General features: G+C 35.9%; 1 protein-coding gene across 1 annotated transcript; it reads right to left on the bottom strand.

Annotated features, from left to right (window-relative positions):
• Positions 1-6,668: 6,668 nt before the first annotated feature.
• On the bottom strand, positions 6,669-14,609 carry LOC121410428 (mitochondrial substrate carrier family protein ucpB-like). The gene is made up of 6 exons (XM_041602513.1): positions 14,426-14,609; positions 10,929-11,088; positions 10,123-10,262; positions 9,388-9,593; positions 8,408-8,573; positions 6,669-6,953 (listed from the first exon to the last, which is right to left on the bottom strand). Exons 1-6 carry the CDS (start codon positions 14,532-14,534, stop codon positions 6,766-6,768), a joined length of 969 nt encoding a protein of 322 aa, XP_041458447.1. The 5' UTR covers positions 14,535-14,609; the 3' UTR covers positions 6,669-6,765.
• Between the last annotated feature and the right edge of the window lie 886 nt (positions 14,610-15,495).

Below are 15,495 nucleotides of genomic sequence, written 5' to 3'. Positions count from 1 at the left end.
TAGTGTTTTCAGTAATAACAGTCTGAGAAATGTAGTTGACTGTTGATTATTTGACTTGTGGGGGGTAAATTTAGGCAGACTTACACATTACCCAAAGAAGTAAGTCAGTGTCATTCATCAGTGTTTAATCAATCATGAGGAATTAAACTTAATATCAATTAATTACTTCAGTCATTATAGAGAACGAAAGACTATCTCAGTATTATTTCAGAAAAATGTCATATTTGACAATTCACTACTGCTAATAAATCAAAATAAATAAAAATAATAAATATTTTCATGACAAGCACAAAGGCAGAAACCACAAAGCAACCAGAGGGAGAGTAAAATTAAGTAATTAGTGGTGCATGTATATGTATACAGAAATGTTTTCAAATTCTTAAAGTAAATTGATTTTCATTGTAATTTTTAGAATGATATCAACCATTGACACACAGTCTATCCATTGCTTAATTATCTTAAAGGGGTGAGCCATAGTGCCCTCTATGCTTAGAGGAAACTCTGAAAATTTAATTTCATAAGCATCATTCCATGCTTTGCATTAGGTTTTTAAAAAAATGAAACTATTTTGAGTGAAATTATTATTAAAATGTTGACTGCAAAAGAAAAAAAAATCAGATCCTGAATGATATTAACAATCCCTTTAAAGTCTGCAAATGAAGACTACCCTTATACCTGAACTTCTGATGACTGCATAGTCATAGTGTGTCAAGAATACAACTTCAGAAATGATATACATGTACAATATTCCTCCATCATGAGTAGTTTGTGCGCTATCCACTATACATGTAGTTGAATTTAAATGATGCAGTTTTTCACACACTTGTAAAAAGTACAAAAATATATGCATTTCATAGGTTGAGGTAGAAATTACAACGGATATGTGGAACAGCCTCATGTAATATTCAGCAGAAGATTTGGTACGTTTACAAATGGCTACTTGAACAACAACAAAAATACCAGTCTGCACATGATTGAGAAAACATTATGTTCAATACAGTGATTAGAAATTTGTTCAGTATAAACATTCTGAACAGCAACATTTTACTATAAATTCATAAATATCAACTGAAAGATCTATATAACAATATCTATGGTAATTGCCTGAGTAACAGTAATCACAATTGAGCCCTCACAATCATGCATCCCATCATTTTCACTTCATATTTTAAACTGCAACAAAAATAGTTATATTTCCTTATAAATAATTACATGAATATATCAAAATAATTTAAATTCCTTACAACATTTTCTTCTATAAAAATGCATGATTCATGACAATTTTTTTATATTGAAATTTTACATGTACTCACTATAAAAAATCTCATGCAAGCACAAAATACATGAACACCAAAGCTAGGTGCACACTACACAATCCATTGTCATCCTATTTTCAAAGAAATTGTAATTGATATGAAAATTAAAACAAGTTAGATTTTAATGATCAAAATTCTTTATATTACTAACAACTAAAATCAATTTTCAATCTATTTGTAGCCTCCTTGAAATGATACAAGCAATTCAATTCCAAATCATGACTCATAATCAGTTGCCACTTGAAGCAAATTTGGATTTTACAAAACATGTTTTGTTCCAAAAACGTGTTATAGTAGTTGGATCGTCACATTGTGCACCACGCTATTTAGTTATCTCAAACCTGTTTTGAGATCTAATGGTTAGTAGTCTATTTAGCAAGTCAAAGCTACATTATAAAAAAATTAAAAGTTTTGGATAAATGATGAATTCCCTTATGCATCCATACCTTTAATCTTAAAGAAAAGTTGCTTTTAACTTTTTTTTAAACCTGAAAAATGCACAGTAGTCTCTGATTATCACAGAATAACTTAATACCTGATTACTAGGTTCTGAGGAAAGAAAAATCCATAAAAATCATCATTTTCCTAAGAAACAACATTTTTGTGCATGCATCCATATGAGAGGGAATGTTTGACTTTGCAATTGATGAACTGGATGGAAAGCATAATACAAAAAATCCAATGTTTAATGCAGAATGAGAGGTAGAATGTTTAAGAAAAGAAACCCTGTTACTGCGAAGCACTCTAAGCTTCATTAATGCTTTAAGGCCACCGCTAACCTTGCCATTAGTCTGTGAAAACATTTGCAATAAAACGTAGAGATATGGAACATCTTCCTGCGCAAAATTCTAATTCTTCATTTGAATACTTTCTTCAAATCTGTGATTATGCTACCATCATTATAAGAATAAAAGCAAATAGAATATAAGAATTTCTAATCATAATGATGTCAATTGTAGCAATAGTAATATTGGCTACAATCTGAAACCTCTTTGGCCTTTACTTCAATGTAAGGGCTAGCAATCATCCATATCATTAAATTAGTATTCTTTGAAGTAACTTGAACCTCAAATAAATAGGTACTCTTCATTCACATTTTTAGCAAATGAGCAAAATGCGATTTTTGAACAAATCGGATAGTGGACCAGTCGTAAGGTGTGTGGAATCCTTAAAGGGGAAGTTCACCCTGAAGGAACTTTGTTGTAAAAATAGCAGACAAACTAGTACAAAATATTGGTGAAGATTTGAGGAAAATCCATTAAAGAGTAAGAAAGTTTTAAGAGTTTAAAGTTTTGGATTTGTGATGTTATAAACGAGCAGCTGCCCCATGTGTTATGTAAAATAAAATGCATGAATTTCAAATTTTGTATGGTTCCTGATGACTTAATTTTGTTTTCTACTCATGATCGGGTGTGAAATTAATTGTCTATTGATATACAAAAGGTACAGTGAAAACCATTTTCAATTTTCTGAGAAAATGACATTTTATTAATTTTTTACCATTCACTATGTAGGAATGCTGCTCGCACGATGTCACAAATCAAATAATTGACATTCCTATAACTTTTGTAATTATTTGATGAATTTTTCTGAAACCTTCGGCAATATTTTTTATCATTTTTTCTGCTATTTTTACAATAAACTTTTTGTCAGGGTGAACTTCCCTTTAATACATCACACTGTGAGATTATTCAAATGTATTCAGTGATATTGAGTGGACTGACAGAAAATGTATTTGAATGTGGAACAACACTGTAACTTACACAAAAGAATAGAATCTCAATAATACAATTTACAAATTAAAAAGTAACCATGTTGATGAATTATATAAAATGAAATTTTCCAAAATATTTTTGATTGTAATCTAATGAAGAAACTTGCAAACAATTGACTCTCAAATTCATAGAAAATTACATCCCATGCATTCCGTAAATATCCATACACATAATTTACACCAGATTCCATTTAAAAAAGTATTGAATCATAAATTACAAAAAAAATTACATGACATATGGGGCAGACACCACAATGTGACATCACAAATCATAACTTCAATTATTCATAAGTATGTACATGTACATATATTCTCTGGAGGATTTAGATCAACCCTCGTTAATATTTCTCTCAAATTTTTTCTTTTAATTCCTTTTTATGATATGAAAAGGATTGTTTTTAAATGGTTCAAATAAGAGGCTGAACTTACATCTACATGTACATATATCTAAAACAGAAATTGTTCATATTTCCTACCCCATTTAATATTACGAAACTTATGTGACTACATATAACCCTACACCAACTACTTGAAAATATTCGAAACAGGTTAATCTCTCTGTAGTAATAAATCTTCTTGGTTGTTATTTTGCCAGGGATAATTACATGTATACATCATATAGAAATAGAATAAGAATGGGTAATCATTTAAAGGTTAAGTCCACCCCAGCTAAAAGTTGATTTGAATAAATACACAATCATAATAGTGAGAATTTCATAAAAATCAGATTTAAATCTTGAAATTTCAAAGTTACACTTGTTTTCTTAGAACAGCTGTTAAGCACAACACATGTGTTTATGCAAATAAGAGAGAACCCATGATGTCCTAACATACACTTCTTCTTTTGTAATGTGATTGGTTTATAATGGAATATTTCAAGTTGTGCAAATCTAACAATTAGGTACCACTAGCCCTTTATTGAATGGGCTGTAACAATGGCACTAATACACACTCAGGGTGGAATCGAATCTTGTTTAATGTTATAATGAGGACAAATTGATATGTAAAACACTAAGCTTTTTCGATATACCGGTATTAGTAATACCGTTCGGTATGAAAGTCATACCGGTATGGATACCGCCGTTGAAATTTCAATACCGAAATACCGTCATACCAAAAGTTGAAAATATCATACCGGTATTTTCTTCTGTATTGTCGTTTATGGGTATTTTTACAGTAAAATTAAGCCAAAACAATAAGTTCTTTGGCTCTCTCAACGTATTTAATGTAATCAGAATCCAATAATCTAACCTCGAAATGAATACATCGCCCCTTAACTACTGTCTGAGCTCCGTTAGCCGCTGCATAAGGCCTCGGCCCCACCGCTACTGATACTGGGGTGCATGTCGGCTCAGCTCCATGCACTCGTGTACACAGCTACAGTAAACAACGAAGTCGACCGAGACGGAGAGCATTTCATGAAGAGTTTTTTTCAGTGGTTTCAACAACAGATTTGCTTTCCGCCAATCACATGCGAGGGTTTCCTAGCTTGTAACATCCCTCTACACAAACAAAACTCTTTTTGAAACACTCCCTAGCCTGCCTTTTGACCACGTGGTGTATTGCGGGGCTTCAACAAAGTATCAACCTTGGCTTGGGGCGTTGATAGACAAACCACAGGGATTAACACTTGTTTTTTTCTTTATGCAAGTTTTTTTTTCTCGGACTGCTCTTAACTTGTATCGATGGGAATGTCCACTGAGTTTTTTTTTTTTTTTGGGGGGGGGGTGCTGTGCATTGACAGACAAACCACTGGGATTAACACTTTTTTTCTTTATGCAATGTTTTTTTTCTGGACTGCTCTTGACTTGTTTCAATTATGACAAGTTTACTGTTATACTATAAGCCTGCTACAAAAATCGTCTGACCCCCCCCAAAAAAATAAATAAATACATAAAGAAAAAAATACATTAATGAATAAACAAATTAAATATGAAAATAAAAAAAGACAGAAAATGTTGATAACATTAACAGGAAAAAAATGTTACGCCATCCCTCTTTGTTTATTTTGATCTGTGAAATGATCGTAATTGGAAGAAAGTGGCTGAGAATATTTGTGTGATTTGTGATGGGTGTTGTATCCGTTTTGTGCATGTTTGGTCATGAATAAAATAAAATAAACTATTGGATTGATTGTAATTTAAATTTATGATGGTCTCGTGGCGTGATAAGATGTTGATCAACTCAAATTTGGCATGTGTGAAAGATGAAATTTACAAAAAAAGAGGGGAAGATCGAGATTCGGAGAACTGATACCCTTTTCATAAACCTATCCTCCAATTAGCCGCCTAAGAGTAATGCGGATAATTCAATAAAAATTGCGTTCATAAACTCCGAAAATAAGCCGCATTATTTTTACGAGCGCCCGTCCTGAAAAAGGCGGATAATCGCCATGACAACTGGACACGCCCCCTCCGATGCGGTTGTGTTGGAAAAGGGTGACCTTGTGACCGCACCATGGCAATTATCCGCATTATTTGGAAATGCGTTCATAAACTCAAATCTTGTCCCGATGCTGCTATTATGCGGATAATAGCAGCATCAGAGTAATGCGGATAACTCTTGTCCTCCAATTTTACGACCAAATTATGCTGCTATTAGCCGCCTAATTCATTTTAATGGGGTTTATGAAAGGGGTATGAGAGGAGGATGTTGATTGTTCGTGGTAAGAGAGGGGTGGTGATGGGGAGAGAATGGGCCGATGGGAAAGAGAGAGTGAAGAATTAAGGGGCTGGGGAGATAAAGAAAAAAAAAATAAAAATGAGTGAGAAAGAGGCAGCCGGGGGATAAGAAGCCCGGATAAGAAGTTTAGGGGGGAGGGTTTTACTTTTAGACAACGTGGAGATTCACAAGAGGGGGTGGGGTTCAACACAATGGACATTTATAAGAAAAGTTATTTACGAGACGTCAAAATTTGAGGTCAACAAACTTTGAACCTTCGACGAACACGTGTTGATGTGAGTGGTAAACAAAAGGGGCAAATCTGAATGTGAATGAGTGGGGCCAGATCGGTGAAGGGAAAATCACGCATATATCCTTGACAGTTTTAGCAGGGAATTTTGGTGCTTGGAAGTTAGGGCATGTACACACGTTTAGCAAAGTAAGTAGTGCTCAGTGAGTTTGTGCGGTGTAGCATTTGGCAACTTGACTTATTGGTTTCGTACCATGTGCTTGCTGAGATTATTTTGCACACATGCACAGGTAATTCACAGCTCTCGTTGGGGAGAAAGCATGATCGTATAACTTTTGGTAAAGAAAGAGAAAGTTTTTGTCAATGAGAATGGACCATGCTGAGCATTCCTCAGCTGACCACAAGCATCCCCTCTTTATCCGAGGCCATATCAGGGCTAAACAAACATTGGGCACTGTTTGCACGATAAATTGGGAATTTACTCGGTATTAGTCGGTATACCGGTATTGAAGCTATTAGTAATACCGGTATTGAAAATATCAATACCGAAAAAGCTTATAAAACACAATATAAAACAATGTCCAGGATGTGAAAATATATATAACTTTTTTGTGAAATTAACTTGGGGGAAAGTTCCAGTTATATGTTTTTAATTTTTCTTTATATATTCAAATCAACCATTATTTGAGGTAGACTTGTAAATTCTTGCAACAAGCACACAATTCATTCCCATCTATTCTAATTACCTACAATGGAAGCTTATGTTAAATGGGGTCTATCCCAGCTAACCTTCTGAGCTGTTCAAATAAGATAAAACTGATGATGGTATGTGGTCCTATCCTCAGCCAGTTAGGGAAAAAACCTTTATAGAGACCATATAAACCCTCTGATTTGACCGTCTTTAGAAAACAATCAAGAGAGCCCTTGTATGCACGCTTTTCTAGTGGAAGATCTATACACACAAGAAAAAATAAAAGAAGTAGCACATATTTCTTACAAGTAAATCTTACAACTTAAAGACTTAGTAGGTTCCAAATGTTGCATTATAAACAATATAAAATAACAGAAATAAATGTAAATTAGAAGCCGACTTGACATAAATCTTGAATATATATTTATTTATTTATATATATATATATATATATATATATAATGGCAACGGCACTCGACCCAGTCAGTGGTGTAATGGGCAAAACATTTTGAGGGGTTTCAGTATGGCACATGGGGTGAAATTTCTTCTTAAAATTTGACCTTTTCAAAATAATACTTTGAATTTATAACAGATTTTGTTAACATATTCCAAAAATTATACAGTATTTTATCCTTTTTCCTTTCATTTTAAATCTTTCTCTCTTTGTCCCCCCCCCCCATCATGAAACTTCCCCAAAGCTCCCCCTCCCTATCTATATGCAAGTGTCTACCCTTTCAAAATTAGACAAGTGAAACGCCATCTGGCAGTCTCGCCTCCACTACGCAATTCAAGATAGCAGCAATACTGAATTTTAAAACGACTAATATTAAAACACCATTCATAATTCATTGACTATAAATGATATTTGACCTTGATCATGTGACCTAAGGCTGGCACAAGAGGATCAGCAATACCTGATTGCCCTTATGTCCAAATTTCATGAACTAGATCCATAAACTTTCGAGGTTGTGATGCCAATTAAAAAAATACCCACAACATGGCCAAAGTTCTTTGACCTTGGTCACATAACTTGAAACTCAAACAGAATGTTCTCTGATACTTGATTACTCTTATGTCCAAGTTTCATGAAGTCGATCCATAAACTTTCAAAGATATGATAATTCAACAAATACCCCCAATATAGCTAGAGTTCATTGACCATAAATGACCTTTGACCTTTATCATGTGACCTAAAACTCATTCAAAATGTTATTTATTTCAAGTAATACTTGAATGCCCTTATGTCCAAATTCATGAACTTGGTCTATATACTTTCTAAGTTATGATGATATTTCAAAACCTTAACCTTTGGTTAAGATTTCAATGTTGAGTCTCTCAACATAGTCTTAGTTCATTGACACTAAATGATGTTTGACCTTAGTCATGTGACCTGAAACTCACACAGGAGTTTAAGTAATACTTGATAACCCTTACAGTATGTCCAAGTTTCATGAACTAGGTCCATATACTTTCTAAATCATGACACTTAAAAAAATAAACCTTTGATTGATATTTCAATGTTGACGGAAATGCTGCGCCTATGGTGTCGCTCTGCTATGCAGGCAAGACAAAAGGAGAAAGTGTCATTCTATGAGGCATAAGTATAAAATGACCACCTCATTCAAATCACTGACTGAAGCTTTGTTTCAAGGCATACCATACTAAACAAAACACATGCAGTTGTCAAATACACGACAATAATTTCAAGCTCTTACCTTTAATTTTCTGATTCATCACCCTTGTTTTGATGACATCTACTGGTGAGGTTGCTAAAGCTGCCACAAAGCCTGCCACCATTGATGAGAATGTGTGTAACCTCAGGCCCTCTTCCATCCAACCTAGATTCAGCATAGTATGCTTGGTATGGTCATATGTTGGAACCTTTGGACATAGGGAGTAAATAAAATTTGTTCATATTGTGACAGTAAAAAAAGATGAGAATAGCTAATTTGTTTATTTTTTCACAATTCAACATAGGGTTACTGTGAAAATCCTAATAAACCTTTCAGTACAAGTTGAACTTATTGTAACCAATATTAATTTTTTTCTACTCTTCCCACTCACCCCCCCCCCCCCCAGAAAAAAACCTTCATCTCAACTGCATCAACGCTGAAGAAAAACAAGTGGATGTTCAGTGATACTTGATTACTCTTATGTCCAAGTTTTATGAACTAAACCAACATACTTTTAAAGTTATGATGGTAATTCAACAAATACCCCCAATTCGGCCAAAGTTCATTGACCCTAAATGACCTTTGACCTTGGTCATGTGACATGAAACTCTTGCAGGATGTTTGGTGATACTTGATTAACCTTATGTCAAAGTTTAATGAACTAGGTCCATATATTTTCTAAGTTATGATGACATTTCAAAAACTTAACCTCAGGTTAAGATTTTGATTCGCCAACATGGTCTAAGTTCATTGACCCTAAATGACCTTTGACCTTGGTCATGTGACATGAAACTCTAATAGGATGTTCAGTAATACCTGATCAGCCTTATGGCCAAGTTTCATGAACTAGGTCCATATACTTTTTAAGTTATGATGTCATTTCAAAAACTTAACCTCAGGTTAAGATTTGATGTTGAAGCCGCCGCCGTCGGAAAAAAGGCGCCTATAGTCTCACTCTGCTATGCAGGTGAGACAAAACCTAAGATCTGATATCCCAATTTCTTAAGGAAAGTCTACTCTACCTGAGCAGCAGTAAGAATCATAGCCCTCTGCACTGTGGGGACAGTACCCCTGTAAAGACCTCTTAGACCTTCTGTTTTAGCTATATCAGAGACAGCATGTAGGAAACCCCTGTACCTTGGTTGTTGTCCAGGCTCTAGTTTAGCCTCTGCTTGGAGTCTGACGCGTATCAGGTCTGTTGGGGTTGCTATCCAACTCCCTAATGCACCTAACATAATAGAACATAAAGATAATCATTATGAATGATTTTTAAGATTACTCAGATATTCAAAAAATCACCACTTTTTAGCCGATTTGTAATCATTCAGCTCTATGAAGCCACTACCCATTTGAAGCCGTCTTGAATCTGCTTTCTATTCATTCAGCAAAAAAACCACTCACCTTTCCTGTAGCCATTTTGTAGTCATTCAACACAATACACAAGCTGTTTTGTACCCGTTTCTGCAGGTCAGCTGATTATTCTACATTCAGCATTCCATACCTACCCTAAAAAGAATGACCTTACTTGCCACCATTTTTAAGCCATTTTTTTAGCCCTTTTGTATCTGTTTTCTAGCTATTTTATTGATCTAGATTTCCCCAAAAAGAGCAAGAAAAGAGGGGAAATGGCTAGAAAGTAGCGAGTGGCAAAATATGCAGGTCTCAGAGCTTGCTCACCGTGGTGGACTCATCATACAATAAAAAAAATTTAACCAATCAATCAGTTTCAAATGAACTTGATATGAAATAAATCCTACCTGATGTAGCCCCTGATGCAAGCTTTTTGTAGAGAGGTGTATGGGCTGGATCTGTAGCACCGAAAAGACGTTTGATAGGTTCATATGCACCTATTCTAATGGAACTATAGCTAGCTTCTCTAACCAGGGCTGGAGTGACTCTAAATGGGAAGAAATGCAAGAGATTATTTGAAACAACACAACATACATGTAATTATATAATTTTAATATTTCCTTGAACTATGATATATGTACTTTTACACTGATGAACTTTCTGACAAAAAAAAAGAAAGTGCATTAAAAATCAACTGCTGGTAAACTATGTTCTTAAGTATAATTTGTATTGATTTTTATTTTTAGTCTTGAATATATTCACTACACTTACAGGGATTACACAATTCCGGTACTCCATAATTCTATTCAGATCATGACCATCTTGAAACAAGTGGAAAACCTCTGGCAAACTTGCCTGCATTAAAGGATTCAATACAGCAGCAATACTGACTTTGACAACAACTAAATTTTCACAAAGAGATAAACAATTGGAAACAATTTCAATGTAAATGTTGATGATGCCACCAATGGAAAAGCTGCACGTATTCATGTATAGCAGTCTTGCTACAAGTATAATGCAGGCAAGACAACAAAACCAAATTCCACTAGAGAACAGGGATCTGAAGAGTTGCTCACATTGCATTAAATCTAAATGTACTGTAGGCTACATACTTTAATGTAATAAATTAAAAGGATAATGATGAGTTAACATCCTTCAACTTCCCAAACTGACACTCATCTTATTTTGTAAAAGTGAAAATAAAAAATCTCACCCTTTATATAATCCTCTAATACCTTCATCCTTTGCAATAGTAAAAGCTCCTCTTACTATTCCCTTGTAGTATCTCTGCTGGTAAGCTGACCTTGCCTTCACTGAATTCAGCTCACCATCTAGTTGCATACGGATCTTAGTTACATCAATTGGGTTGGTTGCTAATTTAGGAAATACAACATTTATGTAATAAGCATTAAGCCGTCAGTGCAGCTACAGCTGACACGCCAGCAGATTGGCTGGCACATTTGTACGCTCATCTGTACATGTAGCTGCGCTGACAGCGATCGAGTAATTGAAAAAGAACCTGACTGATCCTGATCTGTTTATCATCAAAATTTGCTATTTTCCAGCATATTTTTGGAAAGGTGCTAAGCTGATTGTATTTAATATGAATTTATCTTTATCATTTCTTTCTTCTTTCCCCTGTCAAAAAACAGAATTTAGGAGTAATCGAGGCTGGTGCAAAATTGCAGCCTTTTCTTCAAATGCCATAGACGCTGTACATGTAGTTAAGGCATCAGTGGAGTTCTATCAATACGAGCCCAATGGCCATTATCTGTCTGTGCAGGAGGACAATAAAAAAATCAGAAAATGTTGAAAAACTCCTCCGAACAGCGGTTTTATCAGTCTACTCATAGTCATACCATCACCTAATTGGGCAAGACTTCCATATGTCCCCTCCACTAAAATTGAAAAAAAAAATATGGAGGTTTATCAAGAATTATCTAACAAGCACCCATGGGTGCATTACGTGCTGACCCCATACTTTGCCCTTTAAGTTCCTTAGACCCCCATTTCAGAGTTTCATGAGGCACACCCCCATTAAAAAATAATTTTATCCCCCCTCCCCAGGTTTTTACCCCGATTGAAAAGAGAACCCGCTGCCTAATATTACACGGACGAGTCCTGGGGCCGATTGAACGAAAGGGTCTTTCCAAGAACCATCTTTCATGTCGCCCAACTTTTATGGTGTGCTGTATGCGGGATATTTCTGAAATGTATGATAAACAAATAAAATAGCTAGCATTTAAATCAATTTGTATACAATTTCATGATACATCCCCGGGGGTACCACTTACATTAACGAGTGGTGCGACCAAAAAAACATGTAAAAAGGCAAGATAGGGCACGTTATGTATGTAATGTAATAAGGGTGTCAAAAACACTAAAATAATGAAAAAAGGGTATCTATTTCGCTATAGGAAAGCTATGTGTTTAGGGTCAAGTTTACGAGGGTAAAAAAAAAGATTAAAATGTTTATAAAGGATTTACTTTTTGCCCCAATAGTCAACACTACATCTACGCATTAAAGTCTGATTTGTGCGAGGTGTGGCCATACTAAACCCAATGTCAAGGTACATGTACATGTAGAAAAAGGTAAAACCGACGTCCATGACATGTAACAATGAAAACATCGCTGTACCTGTTTAGGGGTTCAATTCAGGGAATACTTACTCATTCAATAAACAAGGTTATGATATGATATGCCAAGGGTATCGTCTTGTTTCCAATACTTGTTAAAGGGAAGGAATTCACATGCCAATATTTGTTAAGTGGTGCATTTTCAGAATATGGAAAATACTACTTTAGGGTACTTTTCGAGACCACATGGTGATATTCGCACATGGTATCGACTCGTCAATGGAAGTGACCACCCGGATATATCACATCATTTTAATTTTTACAAACAAAGATTATGTTTACTTTAATGGATGAATAAAATATGTTTGCAGTTAATTTAGGCCTTATCGTGAAATTTGTCACCTCTCTACTTGTGTGTGCGCTTGTTGTGCGCATAGAGACAAGACAACATCAAGAGGTTATACAAGTCACTTGTGAGACCAATTCTTGAATATGCGAAAGGGACAGGGGAAGGCGGGGTAAGTTGTGACACTTTTTGCATTTTGCATGTTAGAATTGATATGACTAGTAATATTGTGGAAATAAGTTCCTTGCCTTTAAATTTGATTCTTGTGAAATCTTTTTCACCAATATATAATACATAGTCATCAGGGCCATCACAACGAACAATTGTCCATAGACTGTGTACAACGGATAGATCGTCTCCGCACAGCGATTCGAAGACCGCTGATTGGTCAATCGCGCAGATCACGTCATGACCACGTGGTCCCAAAAATAATTCCTTCGGACTGCGTGCGGAAGTATCGATAGCGATAACGATATCCGGTCACGTTGTGTACGCCGTAAATAGTTTTGGTTCGTGATCGGATCGCTCCGGTATCGATCGAAAATTATCGAAACTCTGCAATTTCATGCATATTCAGGCGACGCTCCGAAACCCGGAAGCCAATTGACTTTGTGCACGTTGCGATAGACTCTACAAATTCCAACGAACACGATGGCATATAGACGCTAATTCGTAAGATTTTGACGGAAAAGCAAGAAGTAATCGAAATTTGCTTACCTGTGCAGTATCGGTGAGAAAATAGATCCTCCGAGAATACCTTTCATAATTCATATAAAATATGGGAAAGTGAAATTCTAGGTCGATTTTGGTACGAGGTGATAGAGAATTGCACACTTGTTTTGGTGGAATTCTGTGTGGGGAAATAAAACGCTTGCACTGCGCATGCTTACTATATTTTCATTCATAAATTGGTTCTCGGCAGGGGCTGGATGACGTCATGTAATAAGCAAAACTGTACACGACCGCTACGTTCACGCTCCGCTATCCGTTGTACACAATTGTTCGTTGTGGCCTAAGCCATAAGCATTTTCTTGGGGGGTGTACCAGCTAGATTTGCCAACTAAATTTGGCGTGACAGTGCCACCTGAGCACAGGGGGGTCTGATGGGGGATGTGCCCCCCCCCCTACAATAACCACATGTAAAAAGATTTTGAATTTTTAGAATTGAAATTTTGAGTCACAACCTATGCACGTTTAAACCAATACACTATTCGTCAAAGTCAAAGAGTAGGGTGATCACCAGGTGTATTGCACCTGCCGGTCCCGGCAAAAATTCAGGTCAAGTCAATCTTGATGTTCATAATCATATGCCATAATAATCAATATAATGATTGTGGGCATTAACGGAAAGACAAGACAACTGCATTTTTCCAGTTAGATGCGGTATACTGTAATTCACTCATTCGATGAACAAGGTTATGATATAGGCCTAGCCCTAGATCTATGACTATGGCCGGTATAAATGTACGGTATAAGTTGCATACAAAGTCAATGGGAGTGGAAAGAAGTCACCGCCATTGACAAAATAAACGGCAGTGAATGGAATGGTGATATAAACCACAATAAACCATCCTAATAAATGGGCGACACGAAAGACAGTTCTTGCAAAGACCCTTTCGTGAAATCGGCCCCGGCCCGCAAAGCGGCGCGGGCCGGAGCTCCGTGGGTTAACTGGGCCTGGGCCGGGAGACATTCACCACCTTACTCACTGAACTTAGTTACGATCCACATCAGCAAGAATTTCTCCCTAAATTTAGAGGATAATTCAAAATAATGAGTGATCTTACCAAATGCAGCACACATACAAGATATTCCTGCAGACGCATATCGGAGTCCTGTCTCTCTCCATTCGCTCTTATTACCAGTAAATGTTGCCTTTTCTTTGGTCCCCGGCATATTTCCTCGTACAGTCAGAACGACTTCTCATGCAGCAGATCAGAGTACCGGTATGGTATATTGTTATGGCAAGCCATGAAGAAAATTAAATGTACGCGACATTTATTTGACTCAAGAGCCGGCTCAAGAGTCATATCACTATTTTGAAACCCTTTATTTGACCAAAGTTTTCGTTTAATTGTTAGAATTATCTAATCCACCCACTAGCGCACCCAACAAGCCCACAAGCTGCCCCCCCCTCCCGGCAGATTTCACCGGGAAAAATTATTCAAAAAAAAAAAAAAACGGGAAAAGGAGAAAAGGGAGAAGGAGAGAAGAGGAAAGGGAAAAAAAAGAGGACATAGGAGAGGGAAAAAGGAAAGGGAAAAGTGACAAGAACGGGAAAGAAAGAAAGAACATAGGCCTAACTAAAGATAATGGAAGGAAAGCGAGAGAAAGTACAAAGGAACATTTTAGAAAGTAAAAAATATCCTGAAATACGAAATGCATTAGCATGATTAGTAAGAAAGTGTTATATATATATATATATATATATATATATATGTCTCAATGGCACAGGCAAGAGTGGCGGGAATATGGGAGAAAGAGGCAAAAAGAAAAGGGAAATGCATGAAGGAAGAGTCAAAAGCTAAAATGAAAAATCAGAATATGAAGAAAAGGGAAAAAATAATAACACGACCGGGCTGCCGAGGATTTAAAAATTTGAAGAACAGGAAGAAAGGTTGATGGCGTCTATTATAAGCTTGCTAAAGCTAAGTTTACGCAATAATGGTCGCAATCAGGACTTTAAAAGATCCTTAGCCAACAAGGGCTAGTTATATATCTTTTTATAAAAGGACAAAGTTTAATGTTAATAATCAGACTTTCACAGAGCACTTTTTAAAAATCAGTTTGTAAATCAAACAAAATAATGAAATTTCGATTTCCGAACTGAAATATGTTTTGTATATTTTATTGACTT

Source organism: Lytechinus variegatus, chromosome 3 (genome assembly GCF_018143015.1).
Source record: "Lytechinus variegatus isolate NC3 chromosome 3, Lvar_3.0, whole genome shotgun sequence".
Classification (NCBI taxonomy): Eukaryota; Metazoa; Echinodermata; class Echinoidea; order Temnopleuroida; family Toxopneustidae; genus Lytechinus; species Lytechinus variegatus.
Note: the sequence above shows the minus strand (reverse complement) of the source record. Positions and strands in the feature narration are given on the sequence as shown.